Source organism: Crocodylus siamensis, chromosome 1 (genome assembly GCF_052110815.1).
Source record: "Crocodylus siamensis isolate JL-2025a chromosome 1, ASM5211081v1, whole genome shotgun sequence".
In the NCBI taxonomy this organism is placed as follows: Eukaryota; Metazoa; Chordata; order Crocodylia; family Crocodylidae; genus Crocodylus; species Crocodylus siamensis.
Window position 1 is genome coordinate 182,928,370 of NC_143395.1, and position 25,309 is coordinate 182,953,678.

Here is a 25,309-nt window from a genome sequence, read left to right on the forward strand (position 1 = left end):
TGCTCTGATACTCTGACAATATAGCTTGGGTATATCTTCTGCCTTCATTGAGTACCATGCATTTCTGATGGTTTATCTTATTTAATAAACGTCACCAATTTGTAAGAGATTATAGGAACTAATGGAATATAAGGGTTACAATCATGCTTTTTGCATGTAAAAGCACTAAAAGTCTAAAAGGAAAACTGATGTAATACACTACATATAAACATGTTTATAAGTTTACAAAAAAGTTTTAAAAAGGTTTAAGTTAAAAAAACAAAACGAAAAAACCCACTTGGTTTGTATTTAGCCAAGAAATATGAGACAGACTGCTTGTTCCCCAACACTTATCTTGCTAAGCAGTTGGGTATTAGGGGGGTGTAGACTTCTTAGACAAAAGGTATGGTGCTACATATATACTAGCAGATATACTAGGAACAATACTAGCTGTGTAATGAAGCTAAAACACAGGGCAGCTTGCACATACTTTTTGATAAGAACTCTTCTTATAACTAAATATTTGAAAATACTTTTATCTCAGAGCTTCATGGAAATATCTAATCTACCCTTGCAAGGCGCCTTCCATTTTCTGAGAACTGGTTCTCACCTTCTTTCTGTGCCCATTGCCCTTGTGGCTATACAAGAGAGGGGAGTTAGCTTGGACAGTGAGGCATAGCTGTTGTTGCCTAGGACTATACAAAAGCATATCTGGAGCTGCGCAATCCAGATGTACCCTGAGTCAGCCTCCTGTTCTGCTCTCCTCGGAGCTTCTGCAGCCCAAGACAATGGAGCAGCTAGGAACTATTCTTCTTCTGCCATGCAAAGCAGCAGTGATCAGAAAGGGAGCAGCTGCCACAGGGAAATATGAGTAACTGCTCAGAATGGTGTAGGCTTGTTTCTTTTTACCAGGGTAACAGGACTGAGTCAAATGTTTCTTTACTTAAAACACCCTCCCTCCTTCCCACTGACTTATCAGCATGGTTTCTGCTTTAGCATTGCTCTGGAACTTAGGAGGTTGAACACTGTCACTGCTTGCCACCACTGCTTATACACACCCCTTTTCCTCTATGGTCTAGTTTGATGATCTGTATTAGGTGGGTGAGACCATTTATAGAGCTGCATATAGAAGAAAAGTGAAGTTTTGCAGTCCTATTGAAAAGATGGTGTCATAGGGAGTGCAGATCTCTTAAAAAATTGGTAGATATTTTACTTGCCAAAATCACTACAGGTATTCTGTCTTTAACTACTGTGTTTTCTGACATTATGCATCTCTCCCCCATCTCCCCTTCCCCCCCCCAAAAAAAAATTCAGTGCCCGTATGTATTAGGCTGGGAAGCACCTTGCTTTAATTCCTGCTCCAGGGCAGCAGTTGTTGCATTACTGTTCAGGAAACTGAGGGAGTGTCAGTTGATTCAATGGCTTATTGTTCTTCACTCTAGAAGTGTTAATGGACATCTCTCCTTTTTAAAGATCTTAATTTTCAAGTAATTAAGCTGACCTTTCTTAGAGCATTTTTGCTGTCTGCTCCTGGTCTCTCTCTTCCTATTTCACAGTCCTGGAGACTCTTTAGTTCTTTTAAAAATCAGAAATCCACCCATGGAGACCAGTCTTAAGCTGAAACCCTAGTCATTGCTGTAGGTAAGCAGGAAAGGAGCGTGAGTCACTGAAGACTAGGCTCCATCTCTGCTCTCTGCAGCCATAACTCTGGAAAAATATTTTCTTCAATCTTACTTTCAAAATGAGGCATATATTATATTCTGAGGCATGCTGTATGTGAGGAAAATATGGTGTATTTTTCTCACAACGCAAAGGGGAAAAAATCACACATGGCCGCTTTTACTATCAGATGAACCAAATAAACTAGAATGTTTTTCTCTGAGCTTTATTATATAATGGTAAACGTTTGCTGACCTTAAATTGTTCAAGCCACAGCTTTTAATCTCCGAGTATGCGGCCTCAGCAGTTCTTTATGTCGCATAAGTCCAAATTTATGGGGTTCCATAGTGGTTAGTATGGTGAATGTGACGCAGTCAGTCTGCCATGTCTTGTCCCATCCCACCTCTCCTCCTCCCCCTCATCTTTTCCCAGCCACTGGCTACTCTGGTCTGCAGCCAGAATTCCACTGCCCCAGCTAATATTGCATGCACTTGACCCAGTCTGTTCTGTCCCAGACTGACTTGGGTTGCAGGGGGAGGGGGGGTGATGTGTGTAAAGAGGGTACCCCTGCTCCTGGGTTCCCAGGGTGCTTGGGGGGCAGGGGGGTGCTGCGCAATGTCTCTGCAGCTTTTAAACAGCAATTGACTTGCTGACTTTGGGTAAACCTGCAGAGCACCCATCACCCTAGGAACCCAGAAGCAGAGGTATGCTCTCTCTACATACCTTGTCATCCCCACTCCCCCCAAATCACCCTGGGATACCCCAGAGCCCAGTCAGGTGCCACAGATGGAATTCAGTTGATAAGCAGCATGGTAGAAAATGTTGTTTAAAAAGAGTGAAGCCTTTCAGCATCCTGCAGAATATTCAGGTCCCTGGGGACCAAGAAGCAAAGGTCCAGGCACCCTTCTACCTATCCACCCATAGGGAAAATCTTAAGGCAGTAGCTGAAGCCAGAGACCTTGGGCAGCCCCCTGTGAAGGGAGAAGCAGGGATCCAGATAGCTGCCTCCACAATATACTGGTCACCCCTTCACCCCCAAATCGGCCTGTGATGCACCAACCCCTCGTATATTTCCAGAAATTGAAGTAAATTGATTACTAATTTGGTGGGGGAAGTAGTCTCTTGAAGCCATAAAAGCTCTGACAGCCCCAGGATACCCAGCTCTTGGGAAATCAGAAGCATGGTCTAAGGGCCTAGGCAACCCCTCCTCATCCCCTCCCCCCCCCCCTCCCATTACCCTCACTTGAGTAGCCCCAGTCAGGGTGCCACCACACAGATTTTTAGTAAAATTCAGGAATCTTCTTTACTGAGCCCTGTGTTAGTAGGAGGATCAGAAAATTGCAGTTGGGGCCACTGACATTGTCTTTTCCCATGTTGTCTGGATACCAAGGAAGAACATCTTTCTTCCCTGCTCAGGGAATACTGGGGAAACTGGGGCTGTTGCTACAGGGAGGCATGCTGGGATGAGTGTTCACTGCCACTCCCTAGTGGTGGTTTGACAGCACTGCAGTGCCTAAAATGTGACTCTTCTACCTGGCCCCTTTGGCAACATGCATGCAGACCCATCTAACCTGGGACTCCTGTGAAGCAGTTCCAAATCGGTGACATGCTTAAAACAGTTTAAGTATTATGTCTGTCCACACCTTAAGGCAAATTCTCACTGAGTGTGTGTTCTACAAATGTGAGTGAAACCTCCTTTGGACCTCTGGCTTAAGGGATACTTGAGAGTGCCCCACACAGCCAAGACTTCTTTCATTTTGCATTCAGCAAAGACCTTGGGGCACTTGCCCTTAGAAAGCGGGATATTAACACTATTGTTTTGAATATATGCTGAACGTTTTTTTTTCCTATTAATACTCTCTTTATAAAATTCACCTTAAATTGTAATAACCTTTTTGTTCCAGACTCCATAACCACATCTTCAGCACAGATTAAAGACATTTTCATTTTCTAAACTTTCTATTCATTATTGTGGTCCTTAATGTGTTGGTGGGAGCATCTACATGAAACATTTACTGTGGAGTTGCCTAATTGGCTCCTCAATAAAATCTAAGTGTCTACACGTGCAGCCCTATGAGGTCTCAGTGAATTAATAAACTCTGCTTTAGATTAATACTTGTACACACAAGTACAATCCTGGGGCGGCACTTAGTGTGCCACAACACGCATGTAAACGCTGATGGGGTTGGCTGGGGCATGAGGATACTTCAGTGTAGGGGCTGCCTGCTGGCTGTCCCTGCACTGGAGCACCCTCTTGCCCCAGCCAACCCCTCCACAGCACGCTGAGCTGTGTTGGAGCAGCCCTGGCCTGGCAGGCTGCCCCCTTGGACCTCCTGCGAGCTTGGGCCACTCAGCCCTGGTTCAACGTGCTGTAGTCCCAGATGCATGTGTAAATGTGGCACCCAGGAGCAATAAACTCTGGCGCAAACTGCACTAGATTTTACACACAGATTTTAGCACATTAATAATGTGTAGATGTGCCCAGTTTGTATAAAAATAAAAACCTTACAATCTTCAGATGAAAGTTATGTAAAGACTTATAATTCTAAATGCTCTAAGCTCTATACTTTTGTTGCACTTTATTTTTTTTTCTAATTTTTTGGAAAAAACCATTGAAGAAACTTTTAAATTTCTTCTACATTTCTCTTTTGTGTAGACGACATTGCAAAGCCGTCTGGAGAGACTCTTTGAGGCCTGTTTTCCTTCCATACCTGTTCTTGAAATAGAAGAAGAAGTAATTTCCTTAAATCTCTTGTTGGAAGTGGACAACAAACAGATGAGAACAGGCGAGACCTTGGTAAACAGTGGGTAAGTAACCATTCGTTTGGCAAACTTAAAGAAGAATGAGTACATAAATGCTGCTTTTAGTTAAGTGTATGTTTTAAAATGGGTTAAAACGGCAAATCTGATATTATTCACTAAGTTGAATATATAAAAGCTGATGTAGTTTTAAGTCTGTTTTTCAGTGACTGTACATTGGTAGCATTTCATCTAGTTGATGGTTTCTCATGTACTTTCAAGTGATGTCTAAATGAGAGAGTTAATTAGGATGTGGCTTATTACTTACACTTTGCTACACTTTACTGTATTAATTCATATGATGATGAAGTCTAAGTAGGCTCTGTTCTGTTTGCTCTGGGCCTCCTTCTCCAATTATATGTCTGAAGAATAATTGTTCTGAGAACACGACAGCAATTTTAGCTCCCCTGAGTACTAATGTTTGGGCACAAGTTTAATTGGAATGTATAATATGTCAATCATATTAACAACTAGAATAAGTGGTTAAAGCAGCTGAGTCATATGATTCTTCCTGAAGATGACTTGACTTATGATGGTCTGTGTAGGGAGCTGGTGGATGTATGGACAGAGCTGCAGGATATCCATGATGCATATGGATTGAGGTACCAGTGGGGAGGCTCTCACGGCAACAAAAAGCTTTTGTGTTCCTTGGGAATCGATACAAGAAATATTGTGAGTTCCTCAATAAAACTTAATTGATTAACAACTGTTTCTTTAACCTGCTATAAATGTACATGTGCATGTATATGTTTTTATGAATGATCACATCCCTTGATGGCAATAGGATTTCATGCCAAACCACTTAACAACAGTGAAGATGTAGTACTTAAGTTCTTAAAATGAAAATACTTAAATATTAAAAACAAATTAAAATCTTCTTATCCATATTGCATGTTTGCTCTACTATAGATCTTACACTTATAGGCCCAGGAGCAATATTTTCAAAGATTGATTTGTTTTAAAGTTGTTTTAAGACGGCACAAGAGAACTTTTTAAGTGATCTTTTTTATCAGCTTTTTACAGGCAACAAGAAGCAGCCTGTGATAGTACCCATGTATGCAGCAGGACTGGTAAGTACTGTAATGTAGTTTCCGAAAAATACTGTATGGGCTTTTGAAAGTATAATCAAATATGTTAAGTACCCTCTGTGAAGAGAAGCTAAAAGATATTTGTTATATATACTGGACATCAGCTGACATTGGGGAGAGCACTCTTTACAAAGCTGAACTAAACTAGTTAGCTTCACAATAAACATCTTGCATCTACATGTGTGGCCCTATTAGGCCTCAGGAAACTAATGAACTCTGCAGCAGGGATAGTACTTGTATTTACAGGTGCAATTTACTAGTACTGCCCTGCTGCAGAGTTTTTTTTATTCTTCAACACTGCACATGTAGATGCTGATGTGACTGGCTGGGGCACACGGGCCTGCTGACTAGCTCTGCACTGGAACACCCTCGTGCCCCCAGCTCAGCCAAGTCAGAGCAGCCTCAGGTTGGCAGGCTGCCTTTCCCCCACTTCCCCCCAGACCTTCTGCCAGCTGAGGCTGCTTTGACCTGGCTCTATGCTGTGGTCCTGGCCCCACATGTATATATGGCACCTGGGAGCAATAAACTCTGGTGCAGTAAATACTGGAGTTTATTGCTTTGCTTTAATAGCACGTGTAGATGCACCCAGTGAAACCAAAAATAATTCTAATACTCAGACAAAGTATGTGGGATTTGGGATATAGATATAAACATTTTGAACACACATGTGACAATTGAGACATTTTAAAGGATCGTGTCAGTAATTGATTGGAGCATCAGCCTATATGGTTTAACATAATATGATTTGTCCAGTACTAGATGCTTCATTAAAAAGTTCAAGAAAAGTTATAGTAGCAGGTATGGTACATCTAATGTTATTTTTCCCAAACCCCATCAAACTTTGCTCTTGCAACCATTGTATTGAACTTCTATATGTAACTTTTGTATTTAATTACATGAATATGTTGCATAGTTTAAAAAACAGTATCTTTTCTCAGTATTTTTAGCCATGAGAATATCCCCTTGTAATGTGTTGCACTATCCTGAATGTACAAACTCCGTACAAGTCCTTTAGGTACAAGACTTACTGAATCCTTACGTTCAGTCGATTCCAAGACTTCTGAATCCTTCAAGGAATCTTTTTATGGAATTAACGTTGGGCCCTCCATACTTCCACATTGTATTCCATGGATGTAATTACTGTTTTTGCTCTGATGATTAATTGAAATATCAGAGAAGCAGTAGCACCAGTCCTGGGTGTCATCTTAGAGTCACCGCAAGGATGTAAGCTGCCAGCTTGGCTACTACCCCAGTTGTGGCTGCTGCCCCTGCCCAATTATGCCTTTTTGCAGAAGTACTTTTCACTTCCAAGGACACTGAAGTAGAAACCTTTTTTTATTTTGTATGATGAGATCATCCTTTTTAATTTCAGAATTGTAAAGTATTGACTTGTCTAGCATCTCATGCAGGCTGCCATATCTTTATTAGGAAGAACATTGAGATAGCAAAGCGACAGTTTTTAATATCTCAATGAAGCAAACTTTCTACTCCTAGGAGTTTGTTTTGTTTTTGTTTTTTCAAGTAGTACTATATCAACTCTTCCTACACAAGAAATTTCAGTCATCTCTGTTATGTATTAACCTCTGATATCAAGACTTACCAGGACGTATTTTAATGTATGAATTTACAACAGTTTCTTCAGAGATACTAATCTAAAATCAAGAATACTGTAACCTAAAATTGAATCTTCCAGAGCAGGTGCTTTCTGATTTTTATTAAGGTCCGTTTTATATATTACTTTGTACCAGGATAACCTGCATGTAAAGGGACTTTTAAATCTCTTTAGTAAGCAGTGACTTATTTTTGTGTGTATTCAGGAGCAGATCCATCTATTGTACCAGCAGTAAGTAATGCAGAATAAGAGACAGTGTTATACATACATGAAAGCCTTTGCAGAAAATGTCATAACACTCTCGTGGTCACTTTCTTCAGGCTGTACATGTGAAATACTAACATAACTAGATAGGCCTTCTCAAGACAGCCATGTCTCTTAAAAACAATCTTACCCTGCAGCTTCAGCTGGTTCCTCCCCTCCCAGAATAAGTCTTACTGTCCCAGAAAAGCTGGGATTTGAACCACCTGGCCTCTAGACTAGCTAATTAACTTCCTTGCATTAGTTTGGTTTTGGTATGCATCTGTGTGCCCACAGGACCCTTGTATTTTTGATAATGCGAACTTATGCTGATTTAGGAAAGAAGCCAGAGGTTTAAATATCCACTTGGCTAGTTCTGCTTGGCCTTGAACACTTCATTCAGCCTCACTTCATTGGGTCTCCCTCTGTTCTTTTCAATGGATGTAAATTTATGACAGTAGCTATAGCAGACTGTAAACAATACTTGACGCAGAATCAGTTCTTGGAATTGTACTACAGAATTATCTGTACATTATTATAGAATGATAGTTACAAAGAATCTTTACATTGGTTCCTGGGACCAAAATGGAATAAATAGTACTGGTCCTTTCCACTCTGCCTTTTGATCCTTTTTTATAATGGACCACTAGCAACAGGAAAGGGAAATGTCTTTTTGATTTGTATGACAGTTTCTTCCAGCTTGTTACTGAAAATACAATTAAATTTTGATTAAAGGGGACTGGATCTATGTAAACAGTTCTTTCTATGCTGTTTGATAGAGCCAGGAGAGGTCTCAATCTGAGAAATAACATGGGGGGATGCACAGCTTCAGATAATGCTGTGTAGTACTGGGTATAGTCTCTGTAACTCTTGGAATGTTTGTACATATGTCGTCTTTTTTTTTTTAGGGTATGCTAGAGCCTACCAAGGAACCCTTGAAACCAATATCTGCTGCAGAAAAAATAGCTTCGTTAGGACAGACGCCGCCTGTATCACCGGAGATGAACACGTGCACATCTGATCAGTTTCAGGTAAAAACAGGAAAAAGATGATGATGATGATGTCTAAACTGGCTTTTTAACATTTTACAGTTTTAGGTTCCAGAACCAAAGGAATCTGAGTATGTAAAGGAGAGGTTTTTCTCAACGCCACAGTAAATCCCCACTCTTGGATCCACTACTCATGAGGCTGGAGGGAGTCCCCTAGCTAAGTGTCTAGCTGCCAGCCAGTATCATGGATTACCTGTATCTTCTAAGAGCCCTGGTGACCTCTAATGCCCTGATAGTTTACTTTCTAACAACTGACAGTGAGAGAGTTGCTGCTGTGATTGTGAATAGTACCAATACAGCTGGTCCTTCTCTGACTGATGTCTTTCATTAAAAACTCTGGTTTTCCTGTAACTTCTCTAATCTAGTGCCTTATTATTTTTCATTTCTTTTCTGTATGGAGCCACTTTACCTGTCTGACCAGGATTTTTTTTCTAAATTATTATTTAAAGCTGTGCTTGTTGCACTATGTTTCCATTCTCCTTTCCCCTTTATCTTTCAGAATATGTAGGAGGCAGCCTAGCCACCTGGAGAAATAGCCTGGGTGCAGTCATAAAATGTCCATTGCTAGCACATGTGATTGTCTCCACCGTCTGGGCAAAGACCGCGACTGGTTCTGCTGACCCGCTTGTACCAAAATGTCTCCATGAGCAATTCTGTCAGTGTTGAACATCTCAAGGCTTCTTGAGTGGTGCCTCTACCCTATAAGTCTGATGCAAAGTAAGTTCAGAAAGAGTCTAAGCAAGCCTTTGATTGCACCGGAGTCTAGATTATCCCGTTAGGTACCAACAGACTGCATAGATGCCAAGCATTTGAATGCAGCAGGTCTGGTGAACTGCTAAAGCGCTTTGCTTTGGTGCCTTGCAACAATTACTGGTATTATTTAGTTGAGCTAGCATGATGCTCTGAACCATCTAAGTAATTGGTATGTCACCACAGAGTCAAAGAGTAAAAAGTTCAATCCAAACTTCCATTTGAGTTTAGGTCTTAACTATGCAGCTCCTCTGATTGTGTGTCAGAGTCGTAACTTCTGTTGAAGAAACTACTGTGACTCCAACTCCCTGTCATGTCACAATGTCAGGTACTTCAGGGCTTATTGATTTCTTGGTCCTCCTGCAGTGCCTTGGGTGCATTACAGTTACCACCATGTCTTATTGATTAAGGTGTTTTGCATTGTTGACTGCACTTGGAACTGTCAACACAATAGGTGCCCTAAGTGCATCTGTACTTTGTGCTTATCCCTTATCTGTGTCTTTGCATTCAGCTCTTATGCTTGCCACAGCATCAGAACATCAGAGACAACGTGGCCAGAAAAAACATTCATGAATTGGTGGTGCGAGTGCATCCCTTTTCTAGTTCTGTTTTAAAACAAGTCCTACAGAGAGATTGAGTATTGCCACCAGTGTCTTTCAGAGATGTCCATTCATTACCTTGTTCAGTCTGAGCTGAAGAAATGTTTGGGTTTTTTCCCCCAAAACTTTATCAGGACAAAAGAGGGAAAAGCAGCCAGCTTCTTACAGAATTCAAGCATCTCCTCTTACAACCAGGATGATTGATGTCAACTCCATTAATCTAGAAACCTGCTGGAATTACAGGACAAAAATAGCCGAATGCTTTGAAAAATGCCACTTTCATACCTAGCTGGCATTACTTGTGCGAGATGCTGAAGATGGTGTAATATCATTCTTCTACCCAAGCTATTTCTAAAGTAATAGAGCGACACAGTGCCCTTGCACACTATACTGGCACTATTATTCCATCTGCTTCATGAGATTCTGGTGAGTGAGTCAATCTTGCCTCCAGCTTCAAATTGCCAAGACTTTTGTGGATTACCTCTCCTGGTCTGTGAATATAGAGAAGAGGCATCCATATTGGGGAAGTTACATCAGTCCTCAATTCCTGCTGCCTGTGTTGAATTTCCAATCCCAGATGGACAGAATTAGCTTCCAGACATGTACATCTTTCTGCTCTCTTCCCCAGAGCAATATAGAATTTGATACCCTTTACAAATGGCATCAGAATGGGCTGATACCATGTAGTCTTGGATACTTTGATTGGTGACTAGTCAGGTATTTACACATAAACCTTAGCTGTTCCCAGATGCTTATGATGAAGGAAAAACCCTTTACAGAAAGTGGAGAGCAAAACCTTTTGTTCCATTGGCTTTATACAGTAAAGGAATGCCATATTGCAAGTCTAAAGCTCAAAGACTTGGCTTACAGGATGATTCTGTACCCTGGGAATGGGGGTACTCTGGGTTGCTGTCTACGGATGCAGGTTGATCTGAAACTTGGTATTACATACTAGCAAGAACTGCATGGTATTTGGAAGGCTCGAGAGCATATAATGAATTAATCTTCTTGGATGCCTTGCTTGTTGATGAAGGTTGGGGTCCCTTGCTTGTTCCATATAGCTTCTGGTTACCTTGGCTAACAGAAAGTACAGGATTTGTTTCAGAGGAGATTTCTTAAATTGTTCTTCAATAGGCCAGCAGTGGGAAGAGAATGCAGGGCAATCCAAAGATTTGTTGTGGAGATTGATAACAATAAAATGGGAATATGCTAGCCAGCCTTAGAGGTACCTGAAGTCTAGTCACAAGCCACAGACCCACCAGCTGCATCTAAGTCATGGCATGATCTTAGAGATTTGATATGTTAATTTGAAATTCCTTCATTTCTATTTATGACCTCGAATTTTTCTTTATACCAAGCAGATAATCTCTGCATACACTCTGATGGATACCAAGGTCATAATGGTTTTCAGAAATCTGGTTTCTTAATAGTACGGATTTAAGGTGGTTCTTATGTCTTGCATAAACAGAACAACATGATTAGGATTGGTCTCTCAGGAAAATGTTCATTTATGAGATTCAGTAACATTCCAAAAAGAATTTCTTCTCACCTTTATTCATCCAGATAAGTGATAATGAGAATACTGTCATACCAAGCAAGCTAATCCGTAGCAGTCTCCTATTAGTAACTGAAGAATTACTTGGTGAGGCTTTATGAACTGTATAGTGCAGAAGGTCAAGTGATCACAATGGTGCCTCTGGCAATTTATAGCTGAGTTCTCACTTTTGAGACAGGACATCTGAAACTTCCTTCTATTCTCAATGTTAATCTGCCAACGACCTGTGTAAATCATTGACCAAATATCACATGACTGACTGCTCTTTTCCATTTGCTGAAGGAGTTCTCAAATAGCAAAGGTTTTATGACCTTAGCTTTTTGCTGGCTGTCTTTTCAGTGTTGGTGCCATTAGACCAGTGATTCTCAACCAGGGTATAATAGCATCCTGAGGTACCATGATATCTTTTTAAAGGTGTCTCAGTATTAGCACTGTTAGGTATACAAGCCTCTACACTTGATTCACAAGATAAACTTAAAGATTTCAAGTAGGAATCCATAGTGTAAAAAACATTATGACCTTTTTGTGATCTAAGTTCTTTGCAATAATATAATTACTCTTGTTAATTTTTCCATAGTGGAAAAAAAAATATGTGGAAACTAAGAGCTGGCCTTTTTTCCAAGGAGTGCCTTGAGTCTAATGAAGGTTGAGTGCCCTGAGTTTAAAAAGGTTGAGAACCACTGCATTAGACTTCAACTTTTGTTGAACATCATGCACAGAAGCTACCACTCTGCAGAACAAAACATGATTCTTTTTGTTAGCTTGTCTCTTGAAAGGATAGAATGTGAACCACATTCTAATGGGGGTTTAAAGTCCTCAGATATTCTCTTTGTATGCAAGTAAGGTGTTATCAGTAAGGGCTGTCAGGAAAAGGAAGTCTTTGCTCAGTTCCAGAGAGAACCAAAAGTTGTGTTATGGACAAGTGGTGAGCAAGGACTGAATTTGCAAATGGAGAGAGTAAAAAGATAAGGAGAGCAAGAAAACATGGGAGTAAAATCTGTAAAGGAGTTGAAAAGTAGTGACTCTTGCCAAAAAACTTAGACCTCACTTAAATCACTTAAATGTATTTGGAAAGACTAACTACAGACTATTAGACTTCTCTTCACTTCATATGTACCTCACAAATCTGGTTAGAATATGGAAAAGTAACTTGTTAAAAAAAACAAAACCAAAAAAAAACTCCACACTTTAAGCTCAGGTTCTTAATTTTATCTAGTTCTAGTAATCTCATTTAGACCTCAGAGAATTGTAAACTTTACTGACTGCCCCGTCCACATGCACACTGTTAATTTAATACAAATTAAATTTGTTTTTATTTCAAATTGGCATCTGAGCTCCACTTTGATCAGTTACTTGTTGACAGTTGTTTTTCTGCCCCACTCTCGAATGCTCATCCCATCAGGGCACATCTCCATAAACTCAATGTGAAATTACATCTAGATTATGGATCACTGCAATAGCTAATTTACATCTCAGGTGCTATATCTAGAGAGTTGTCCATTTTATTCCATAGCAAGCCTGAAATAAAAGGGGCATAAAAAAACTCATTAAGCATGAGGGGAAAGTCTACTTAAGGAGCTGCCCTCTCAACAATTACACTGACTGTTAGATCTCTGGGAGCAGGGACCCTTTGTATTTTTCTGAATCCACACAATAGGAGCTCAATCCATAACTAGGAGTTTGAGGCATGATAGGAAAACTAATAGTAGTTAGTTCCAGTCAAGATGTTTGCAGAGTTATTGTATAACCTGCCTTGTGTCTATTGGTGTTGTGCTCTGATTTTTCAACTGTGGCTTAACACTGGATGCCTTGCTGTCTCTGTTCTTCTTTCAACATTCCTTTTTTTCCTTGTCTTTTTTCATTTTTATTTTTTTATATTATCATCCTAGTATATATCAAAGTTCTTGTTCATGTTTCAAAATACCTTCTTTATACTGGGAGACGTGTTTTCTTTGGCAAAGCCTGAGGTTGTCATCCTCCAAACGTACAGAATGACTTTAGGTTTTCTTGTTTGCGTCAGTGCTTGTGCTGAACTTCAGTCTTTGAGCTCCATTGTTCCGTGCTGTGACCCAGCCCTTGAGAGAAGAGAATTTACCACCAGTTCTTTTCTGAAGGTGTTGCAGCTGGTTAATTAATTCTTTTTGGAAGGTGTTAATCACAACATATCTACATATTCACATCATCTGCAGAGCTGGAGATGAAATGTAATGATATCAACTTCGTACTTAGCTATTAGAGACTGATCGGTCTTCAAATAAATTGTTAGGCGGGCTCTTAAAAAGCACTATTAATTGGGTTAGGGGCCACCAGGATTGCTAGCAGTGACAGATGTACACAACCCTGCTATTGGCCACCAGCCAGAGACTGCTATGGAACCCCCTCCAGTTACACGTGAGAGATCCAAGAATGTATAACTGCCTTGCTATGTACACTAAGAGAACAAAAATCACAGGTAAGAAAATTCCTTTGGAGTAAGAGATGAAAAAAACTTGTTACAGTTTAAAGTGCAGTGAAGTAGCTCTGAAATACTTCAGGAAGGAAAGTGGTATTTCAAAACAGTTGGGAATTTTTGTATAGTAGCATAGCCAATAAATGCTTATGATCTAATATATGAATTTCTGGTAACAGACAAGATTCATGGTGGGGAGAGAGCTTCAGGGTCTGTTTGTAGCAACTGTTTAAATATTGGTGGTAAACTTGCATTGCCAATGTAGTTTTGCAACTCTCTTGCTGTAGTTCAATTTTAATGAGTTACTTTTATGTAGACAACCTTTTAAAACTTAAACTTTTTTGGGGGGGTTAAAGACACTCCTATTCCAAGTCCTATTAGTGTGCTAAAAGGAATCTTAAAAGCAGATAAAATTGCTACACCAGAAAGCCATAACAGTTGCACAGTAGAACAAGAGAGCTTTTCAATTTTTTCCTTACTTTCTGAGCTCTCCAGGTAACCCCCTAGTAGTTAGGCCTGTTTGCCAGCCTCTATATGGCTCCTCCTATATAAATCTGATTTAGGATGGCCGGGGGAGGGAGATGGCACAGTCCTGTCATTCATTTCTCCTGTTCCTTGTTGGGCATTCTTTTGGTAGTTAAAAATATCGCATTAGGAGAGCTACTGAAAGTTCTGAAGCTTCCACAGGATGTTCTGCCAAACTAAAACTTAAAATTCTCATATCTGAACTTTGCCATTGTCTGTATTTTCTAGGGCACTTATATGGAGCTTTGAATTATCAGTGTAGTCAGAGCCCTCCTAGGGGCAAAGCTAATAGAAACAGGAACTATTCCTTTGCATTTAATTGTCCAGATCATTTTGTGTTCAGCCCCCTCACTTTCACTTCATATGCTGTCTTGGAGAGGGCAGGTGCTCCTCTCTTCATATTTTTGTAAATATCACCAACATTACCTACAGGTTTTTGCAATTTATACAGAGCTTTCTGCTTGATAACTATCCAAGCTAACAGAATAACTTTTGTCCCCTGAAGCAGGATATGTTGGAGCGAAATACTTTTTTTTTTTTTTCCTGCAGCGAGGGGCTGTTGACACTTTTACCTTGTTCTGCTAACATTTGAGTGAATCATGTCTCAGAGACACTGCTGCTGGCAGACATGAAAAAAAAAAAAAAGAGAAGAAATGGCATTTTACTTTAAACCTGGTGCACTCCTGCACTGAGCCCAGCACATACCCAGAACAGACAATCGTGTTAGTTGGACCCGGTTCACTCAACATCTGTATAAACTGGGCACATTGGTGCGGCATTCTTGGCACTTTTATCTAATAGCTGATTAAATTTTATCTAATAGCTCCTGAAGCATCCAATCTATACAGACACTGAGGAGCCTGGTCAAACTATTGTGCTGTCCCTTCCGGTAAAGCTTGCTGCTTTTTTTTTTTTCCCCCCACGTCTGTCAGCAGCCTAGACATCTACCTGAGAGAGAGAGTGGTATAATTTGAACATAGTTTTGCCAGCTGGCCTCAGTTCTGACTCTAAATGCTTCTGAGTTTAATCCTGGGTTTCTCTTTAATGAGGACATGGAGCTATCGTGGGATTCTTGTCTAACTAATTGGAGGCTAGTAAGAAAGTTTTTGTCAGAAGAGCTGTGGTTCAAGCTTGTTTCCCTCTTAATGAAAAAGCTGGTGAACTGTCTTTTTTTAGCCCACTGCTGCTTCCCTTTTATAAGCAAAGCTGCTTCCAGAGTTGGTATGCTTTTGGTATTACAAAAACATTTCAGACAAGTTGCTGGTTGTAGCTATTGTAACTATATCAGTTACAGCGTCTCCATTGGCACAACTAGTTTTCTTTGTCATTAACTTGAATTGTCAGTATTTGAAGGGCTAACAGGAAATAAAAATTGGTCATGGTATTAAATCCTTTTGGCTACCACAATGATGTACTACTTAAAGCATACTCATCTGTAGCGGAAACATTGCATTGGGTGAAAGATGTCTGAGGTAAAGCGTTGCTGTAAATAAATATAGAATTCTGTACCCTCCTTTTTTTTTTCTTTTTTTAAATAAAACTCAAATTTCGAGAAACCAAAGGTTTTCAAATTGTTTGGACCTGGCTCAAGCTTCTGAAACTGTTTTGTGACATTGTGTGACTTGTTAGCACTGAATGCTGTCAGCTTTTGGAGAAGGCCTCACTTACTGCCAAGAATCAGCATCTGCCTCTCAACCTTTTAAGAGCCTTCTAAGTAATCTTTAGTGATGTTTCAAATTGATTTTCAAGGAATTTCTAGCTAGTTCTCACTGGTGACAGAACTCTGAAACCTAAGAATCAAACTTACTGAGTTCAAGGTAGTTCTTCCCAATTGCTTCTGCAAGCTAACTTCACTTGAACAGCACTAGGCAGAACGAGAGAGATTGAGAAGTTCTTAATATTTATAATACCGCTGCTGTGGCTGTTGTATGTTTTGCAGTGCTCTAACCAAAAACCATTTATAAATTATACTGGTTTTCAGGACAGCTAAATATATATCTCCCTCTTCTACACAATCTCTATGGCTTGTCCAATTTACCTACGTGTGCAGAGGGATTGAACAAAAGGAAATGGAGAGCCAAAGATGCTCTCCCAGGAGGAGCCCAAGTTTCCTTTTTTAATCACATTCCTGTAGCACACACGTTGTGTAGTCAAGTCTTGACATCCTATCTCATTGCTGGGGGGAGTTTGGGACTTCATCTTTCTTGGCTAGATTGATCAAGCAAAGGGTGGTATTCAGTTTTGGGGGCCTGTAGAAAGCAATAGGCTCCCCAAGTGTAATGGTAGAATGATCTCAAGAAAGGAAACATGGACTCCTTCATGGTGAATAACTTATTTCATACAATCATGCAAAGGTGTATAGAAGTGCAAAACACTTTCTAGAACTATATTCTATTTTAAAATCCCCTCCCCCAATTAAATTGTATGTTTAGTCTTTTTATGCACAAATGGTTTAGTCTATTGCTTATGTTTTAGCTCTGTCTTAATATTTTTGTATAATACTTATTAAAACCCTGTTGGGACTAGATGATTGGGGCGATCTCTGCTTAAAGTTGAGCTCAACTTTTATTTTGTTGAAGAAGGTACTTTAAGTATATGTTATGAAAACTTACAGCTCACAACTTCTAAAGTCTTAAAATATTTGGAACTTATGTTCAATTCTTTCTCTAATACTTGGGCACAAAAAAGAAAATTCTATTGTGAGACACTTTACATTTGTTATAACCTGAACTGACTATAAAATCTGATTTCTGACTTTTCAACTCTAGGAATCTCTACCACCTGTCCAGTTTGACTGGAGTAGCAGTGGCCTTACTAACCCTTTAGATGGTACGTCTCTCCGTAGAGCCTCTAGCACCAGAGCTAGAGTTAAGAAAGCTACAAAGTTCAGACAAACGTCTCTCTGCTGATTTATTTTTTTAATATATATTTATTTCTTACTCCTAACTTTGGAAATTCAGGCTTTCTTTCTGATTAGCTGTGCCCCCAAGTCTTAAAACACAGCTCTCTGTGATTTTAGGTTCCTACATTCATGCTGAGCACACAAAGCTGCATTGTACACACCTCATAGCCTTCTCAGATTACGATGAAGATCTGACTAGGTTAGATTTGATTTACATGTTTAACCTGTAAAAATGTATGTTGCCAATGAACTGATACGTTATGAATAGCAATGAAGTGTATGGTGGTTACTACAAAGCACAATAGTTTAACCAAAAACTCTTTGTAAAAGATACACTTCTAGACTGAAAGTTTTCACTTTCACAGATATACATTTTCCACTTAGACATTTATTTAATGACTTCATGCATTGCTACTTTTGCTTAAACTCTGTATCAAAATAGATCTAATGTATTAAATTTTGAAAGAGATGCCTTCAAACTTATTTGTGTACATGGCTGAAACTTCACTTCTAAGAGCTTCATATATGTGTGTGTGTGTTTTAGTGGAGAAGTGAGTTGTCTCACTAACTCCTGTCTCTCAGGTGCAAGCTTGAGGAGAAAGAAAAATAACAGATTGTGAAAACTTGCTGGATGGCAGGTTAGAAGTCTTATAGAGAAAACATTTTTTAAAAGGATCCTGCCAGCAATGGTTAATTCACAATGTATAAGTTACTCAAATAACTAAAATTTTGTGTATGTTACTATGGGTGTTACCTAGTAGTTCTCAGGGTACATAGGTTGCAATGACTTAAATATCAGTATCAATATGATAATGAAGGAAAGCCTGGATGGACCCTTTTGCTGTTGTCTGGTGTCTTATATCTTTAGTCAAATCATCATGCTTTCTTTTAATAAGTAACTTCAAAATGTATCCTGTTTCTGATTTTGTTTCAGTATTAAAGGGGAACAGTATAACTTATTACTGAGGAGCTGGATGTAACCCTGGCATTCACTTCCATGTATTTACATTGCTTTAAGCTAAAATACTTTATAGTTAAAAATGGCAAATAAAACTTGTCAGTTTTTTTCAGTTCTTTTTGCTAATTGGGGGACCAATTAAATTTTTAATGATGAAAGAATAGCTTTAAATGTGAAAGGAAAAGGCCCATTTATATTCCTATTACAAATTGACCTAAGTATTGTTTCCCTTTAATTGGACAGATCTCTCTTCCTGGATCTTGCTGATTCTATTCAATTTTTAGATCGAAATAAATCTTTCTTTCTACTTAAAATTACTAGTGTTTGAATTACTTGCTGCATTGTACATGAGAAAATGTACATTGAATTAAGTTGTTAACATCTTTAGAAATTACAAGCTAATACTGTAAGCATTGTTTTCATGTCAGTTTTTAAATTGTGTACTGAGTACTAATTATAACTTGCATGTTCAAGTGTGTGTCTTACCCCTTTTTATACATAAACCCCTCCCTTGGCTTACCTTCTATATGGCTGCCTACCAACACGGTCACTGAATTTCAAGCTAGTGGAGGTTCCACTCTTCTGAACCTTGATTTCTTTGGGCCCGTGGATGACAGTAGCTCTAGCAGCACCACCACAATCCCAGGTCAGCAGAGTGTTAAAACCACAAATGTAGTCTTATAACAATTTACTAAAAGCATGAACACATCACTTGACTTTCCTATAAACAAGGAGAACTTTAAGAGAGCGTTTCTGTAAAATGTGTATGTAGTATGTTATTTTTCTTTTAATGTGTATGCTGTTTTCTAACATTTGTATGAAGTGCTAAGTATTTGAAAGGTATTATTAGCTCTGTACTGTTACCTATATATGCAGTGAATGGCTCTTAAGTTTTTTAAGCACTGAATATGTTAAAATGCTTTCCTTACTTGATTTTAAATGAAGAATTTTTGGAAGCTTTTCAAAGTACTTCATATTAAGAAACTGAAACCTAGATATAATGTCTACAAAAAGGGAGAAGTTCTCCCTTTTGAATAAAAAGCTATCAGCAATATAATTGACTATTGTAATTGGTATATATCATAAATATAAATTCCTAAATGAGTTATACTTAAGGTGTGAGATGTTTAAAATCCTCATGACATAACTAGCATTTATGGTTACCTAAAAGTTGTACTTCTGTTCCTTGTCTGACAATGAATGTTACAATATTAGAAAAGTGTTTTAACAATATTCATAGCAACAAACAAGGACAGTTGTGTCTTGGGGGACACTAAAAGCGTAAGCAATATATTAAGCCATTGATTATAAAACAAAAGCAATTTTAGCCATGCTGAAAGCTCATGCTCTTGGGAAAGAGACCAATACTTGTTATTTTCTACTTTGAATAAAATGGGATCACACTTGAATGAATTTGACCATGTTTACATTTTATTTAACATGATTTTGATGTCTTTTGAATATGTTTGAGTTTCTCTGATTTTTTTTTTTTTTTTTTTTAAGTTTTATTCTTGAAAGCTAAACCTAAAATCTTGCAAAATGCATTTATTCAGAGAGAGGAAGATCTAGGAAAGGCCTGTCACTCCTACATGGGCTACTAGTTTATTTTTAGCTGCTTCTAAGGTGCTGCATGAGTAAAATGCTGCTGTTACACCCATGCCCCTCGATCATGAAGTCCCTTATGTACTTTGAATTAATTTTGAGCAAGAAGCCCAGTATTATTATTAAAACTCGGGGGAGGAGGGGTGTTGCTTCATCTTATGATGATCACTATAGCATTTTTCCAACAACAACATTTCCCTGAATCCTCTAATACAGCAACTTTGTATTATTTTGGTTTTTATCATTTGTCTTTTAATTGCCCCCAAATTCACGGTAGCACCATCCTCAAGAGTCAAATAATGTACTCATTGTGTCAGTATGAAGCGATAGTAAGTTTACTACACAGGTGCTAGGAACCAAAGTGTAGAGTGCTTGGAATAGTTACATAATTCCTTTAATAGCTTTAAAGACACTCTTAATTCATTTCTCTTTCAGTAGTGTTCACCCCTCATTAGGAGATGCATTTTGTCACCATTCCCCCAGCAAGATACATTCTCATTATTCTGCCATTACAAACACTTGAAGTGATTACTGCAAAGATGCTTCAGCTTTTTTTTATTGCTTTTTGCTTTTTTCTGTTGATAAATGTGTCCTTAAACTATAGTATAGATGGTATCACCTCCCCTGGTTTGCCATATAGCCATTGCCTCCATTTTCTGACTTGTTTCTAGGAAAGTCATACTTTTTTTTTTACCTTGCAGTTTGTGTTGTGTGCGTTTAAGTTTTATCCAGGAGTTCTGTGCAGAATTTGGTTAGCAAACTTTCCTCAAATATCTCATTAAGGTTTTATAATTTTTCCATAACTACTTCCTGATCACTTAAATAAGAAAAAAATCCATTGATTTTATGACTTTGTCAGTTGAGTAGTCATTTATGTTTTTTGCTAAAAACCATTAAATTGCTATCACTGAAGTGATAGAAGTTTGTTCCTTAATGAAGATGGAATATAAACTATTCTAGATCTATATTAGATTTCCCTCAATCATCAGATCTGGATCCAAAATCACTAAAAGGGGGATTTAAATTTAACAATCACTGAGAAACTCCCTAATTCTAATTAATAATTTATATATTATGGTAACAGCAGGGTGTTTTATTTTGGGGGGTTTTTTGTTCTGTTTTTTTGTAGTGATGTGCAAGCATTCTAATACTATTGGCCAAATTCAATAGGAGCCACATACTAGAACCAATAAATTGAGCATTAGCTTCATAAAACATTCTCCGATGTAAATTAAAGGTTTGAAATGTAACTACATAGTGTAACTTGTTAGGTGTACCTTTGCGTCACAGAACTGTGTACCAAAGGGCTCCTTCCTTTTCAATATTTTATAATTTATACCTTAATGAGATTTCAAAAGACTTGCAAGTCTAAGTGCATTTCTTATAGCCTTCCCCCCTGTTGGAAGTTAATGTTCTGTGTTGTTGTCTCTTCTTGTTGGAGTTCTGTAAACATCTGACAAGACATCAAACCTAAGGTATACTGGTCTCAAACTTGGTGCATATTTTACTTGAATCTGGATGTGACCTCATTTTGAGAAAAACAAGTGCTAGTTGAAAGAATACATGAGTAGTATCTAATGAGCTAGTAAGAAGGGCAATTGGTTTCTTTGGTATAAGTAAAGGGTTTTTTTTAATTTCATTTGGCTCAATATATTAATCAGAACAAGGAAAACTGAGAAGAGCTGATGCATACTGCTGTTGAGAATTATTAATTTCAACTATTAATAAATGAAAGTGAGGGAATAACAGCCAGGGTATTTTAATTGGCGAGGTGTTCTAAGTTTGGTACATAAAGGGCATTTCTAAAGCAGCCCTTGCATAACTTTAGCTGGTTAGCTTGCTTATTTAGTATTTAAACTAATTTTATAATTGTTGCTATTCTTGAGTTGTTTATTGACATAAAGCAGCTACATATCCCTTGACCTCTAATTATTTGCAACAGACATTTTGTTGTAGTACAGACTGTATCAAGTTTGGACAATGGAGAGAATGTTAATTTTGCATCACCTTTTTCGCTCGCACACACGCACGCGCACACCCCCCCCTAAAATGTTCATAAATCTCAACAAACTTCGTTAACTTAAGGAAGTAAACACAATATATTACGTCCAGCTATACTTTAGTTATCACCAGGCTAAAATTGTTTTTAGTGGCGAACTAGTTTTCTAACATTTTCTCCTCCATAATGCATTTGAAATATTAAAATTACAGAGATTTGTACAAAGATTAAAGGTCACACAGTATCCTTGTATCTCTTACCTTTTTTTGATAGCGGAGGTGAAACAGCACTTAATACTTAACAGGCAGTAACCAGAATTTCACCCACGTTGGGGGGGGCGTGTTATGTTTTCTTTTTCTTCTCAGTACATTTTTATACAATTTGCTTGTGCTGCTTTTATTCTTTGGGATGAATTTTTTTCTTCTAAAATCTAAAATTTGTTCCTGGTGTAAACACATGTCAGAATAATGTTCAGGATCAGGCTTAAGGTGAAACACTTGAAAATCAAGCCTCAAGCATTTGTATCCTTTGCTCAGTACTTTATAAATACTTTTGAGAGAAGAAAGAATAGAATCAGTTAAGGATTTAGATATGAATTCTGTGTTTATAAATTAGCATAGACTTGGTAGAATGGGATTAAGAATGATGGATCTTCCTCACCTTAAATTTGAAGTCAAGTTCGGTGTAGTGTTTGATATAATTTTTGAAGCCACTGTGGTATGTGGTCACCATCAGAATTATAGTATTTTTAAGACTTAATTTTTATGTGTTTTCTGTTTCTAAGTAGCAGTTAATTTGGCAATTCATTCTTTGGCAAATTATTTTTATAGAAACAAATTTAAGTCAATGAAAAAAATGCATCTTGTGTGGTGTTGGTTCCCCCCCCCCCCTTTTTTATGCATGTAACAATGCATTTTAATGTTTTGCTCTCAGGCTGAGACCAGGTATGCTAAACTTAAGTCTAAGGTATATGCATTTTTTGCTGCAGCAGTAGCAGCTACTAAAACTGGGACAGAGAAAGTTGTAATTTTGGAAGCATTGCCAAGTTCTGTCATATATTTCTGAAATTTTTAGTGACTCAGATGTTTACAGAAAATAAAGTATTTAGCAAATCAGACTGTGGGTAATTATGACTTATATTTGCATCCAACCTTCACTGATTATCATTTTATGCTATAAGGTGTGGATCCAGAGTTGTATGAATTGACAACTTCAAAACTGGAAACCTCCAATGCAAGCGGCAAAGTGACAGATGCATTTGCAAGACTCATGTCCACAGTAGAGAAGGCAAGCACCTCTACAAGGTAAATCAATTAATCTTCAATTAAACATCGTTTAGAGGTGGAGAGATCCAAATAGGTACAAATTTAGAGCCAAGTTGTTGAATGAAGCAAACTATATATAAAGACACTAATAACTGTTCCACATACCAGCATTATAACAAGAGCTCGCTCACTCTATTTTGATCTAGTCAGATCTAGCAGCTGTTTAAAGTGGGCTTCATGGACACTGCTTTATCATATGTATAGCTTCAGTCAGAGCCTTTAAGTCGCAACTTGTTCTTGATGGCCTGCTCTATTGCAGTGGAATAAAACAAGCTCTTTTTGTTCAGGAGTTGGAATTTACCTGAATTTTTGTGATTGTGCATCTTAGCAACAGAACTACTCTTGACAGTTTATAGGTAAAAATTAGAATCTGTGTATTAATGGATATGCTAGTAGGATCTTTTGAGAAAATATTATCATCTTTGAAAGAGTCATTAATCCTCCTGGTACCAGCAGGAATGAATGCTTATTTCGTATTTTTACAAATATAACTTTTAAGGAGAACAACATAAGGAAAGCAAGCAATGTTGAGTGAAGTTTTCCTACTTGCATTTTTTTGCAAGTAACTCTAAAACTCATTGCAGCCTTTATTCTCCTCTGTGACATTTTTTTTATAAAAATGGAGTTATAGTTTAATATTGTTTGTAATAACTGTTCCATAGAGATCACTTTTAAATGTCTAAAACTAGACATCACAAAAACTGTTAGAGTTGTGATCAGGTTTGGAAATGTCTTGCTATTTCTTCACGGTAAAAAAGGTCAGAATCTTGCATTGGGGCTTGCTTAGTATGTAAGGGCAGGGACGCCTGTGCATTTGGAGCCATTTCAAAAGGGCAGCTGCTGTTACATTCTAATTTTGCGTGGGCAAGCTGGAAACGTAACAAATGTAACAGCACTGCTCCAACTCCTAACACTGGGCAAAGCAGTATCCAAACATATGTGCATCCATAGTCTAAAATGGTACCCTGCTCTGTGTTCTACCTAACCTTGCATTTAGAGAACTTTGACAGTACAAAGCCGTGAAATTTCAACACTAAGCCATTAGATGGAGCTCTAAACCTCAATGCTGGTTAATCAGATTTCAGCTTGGCTGTTTTATAATATTCTATAAAGGGAAACTGAAAAATATAGACTTCTTGGAAATACAGTTGAATTTTTAAGAGAGTTTAATTTCTACAAAGTGGTCTGAAATTACCGAGTAGAAAATGTTGACTTTCTTCAGGAAGTTCATACTTCTTCATAACTGTACATAAGTTTTTGAAATAATCTCTCTCTGAAAACTCCTGGAGTAGCTGGCAGACTCCAATCACATATTTGTGCTTGGAAGTTCAGTTATTTACTCTTGCAAGCCTCTCCATAGGATTGTATTTGTTGATCTGGCAGGCTTCTCAGGAATATCAGTTCTCTCTCTTGTTTTGGTATGTTTTAGTTTTTTTTTACAAATTGGTAGATAGTCTGTTGTATTCAAATGACTGTCTGTCTGCATACTGTGGTAGTGCTGATTCAATTTTACACCAAAAGCATGATAGGAAATTCAGGGAGCAAATAAGACAGACCCTTACAGGGACCCTTACCTTTATAGGGAAGTTTAGTCCCAGAATCTAAATACTGGTGATTTAAGGTGATTTTAGGAGGCTGTAGCTGCCGATAAGGAAAGGAGAGAAGAAACTTTTATGACTTGCTGCTTGTTGATCTTAGTCCCATATTGGATGTGAGTAGAAGTTGTTTTGGCTTGATACCCCGGAGTAGTAGCATGTGATAGAAGGCTAATAAGCTCTAGTGGTCCTTTGTTTTACCCACCTGCCCCCCTTTTTTTCCGACTTCAAGTGCTGGAAGCCATTAGAGGATGTTATTGGTACTATGGATTAGGTACAGAGAGGCAGGGCATTAGACTGGGCTGTTAATTCTGGATGCAAGGGTAGGAAATGACTGGCTTGGAGCAGCTAGAACCCAGTGTTTGATAAATGGTTGGTTGCTCAATATTCAGTCTGAGCTGCCAGTTATTAAGAGATAATTGGATTCTAAGCATTCACTTCATTTTCCTCTTTCACTTTTTCTGTCTATTTGTTCTCTTAAAGATAAACATTTGAGGAAATGGAAGGATATCATCTTAGTATTGACCCATAGTACTGCCTTTTCACACTCAACTGTGTTTTTCTTGGAATAAATAACTTTAATAAACTGACACTTTTAGAATAGAAGTGTGGGTATGTTAAACC

The 25,309-nt window shown here is 38.3% G+C and overlaps 1 protein-coding gene across 4 annotated transcripts in view; it reads left to right on the forward strand.

Moving 5' to 3' along the window:
• The window catches only part of AFTPH (aftiphilin), a 61,004-nt gene that overhangs the window by 31,084 nt on the left and 4,611 nt on the right, over positions 1-25,309 (forward strand). The window contains exons 3-9 of one of the 4 annotated variants that reach the window (XR_016442854.1): positions 4,295-4,446; positions 4,983-5,109; positions 5,451-5,507; positions 8,286-8,408; positions 8,926-9,143; positions 17,073-17,133; positions 22,946-23,013. Coding sequence is in view for 2 of the 4 variants with exons in the window: in XM_090050592.1 (XP_089906718.1) it covers positions 4,295-4,446; positions 4,983-5,109; positions 5,451-5,507; positions 8,286-8,408; positions 17,073-17,133; positions 18,727-18,810; positions 22,946-23,069 (728 nt within the window). In the remaining 2 variants the exon portion in view is untranslated. Of the gene's footprint in view, positions 1-4,294; positions 4,447-4,982; positions 5,110-5,450; positions 5,508-8,285; positions 8,409-8,925; positions 9,144-17,072; positions 17,134-18,726; positions 18,811-22,945; positions 23,070-25,309 lie in introns of those variants that run through there. The other 3 variants (XM_090050592.1, XM_090050599.1, XR_016442853.1) reach the window with 3 other exon arrangements.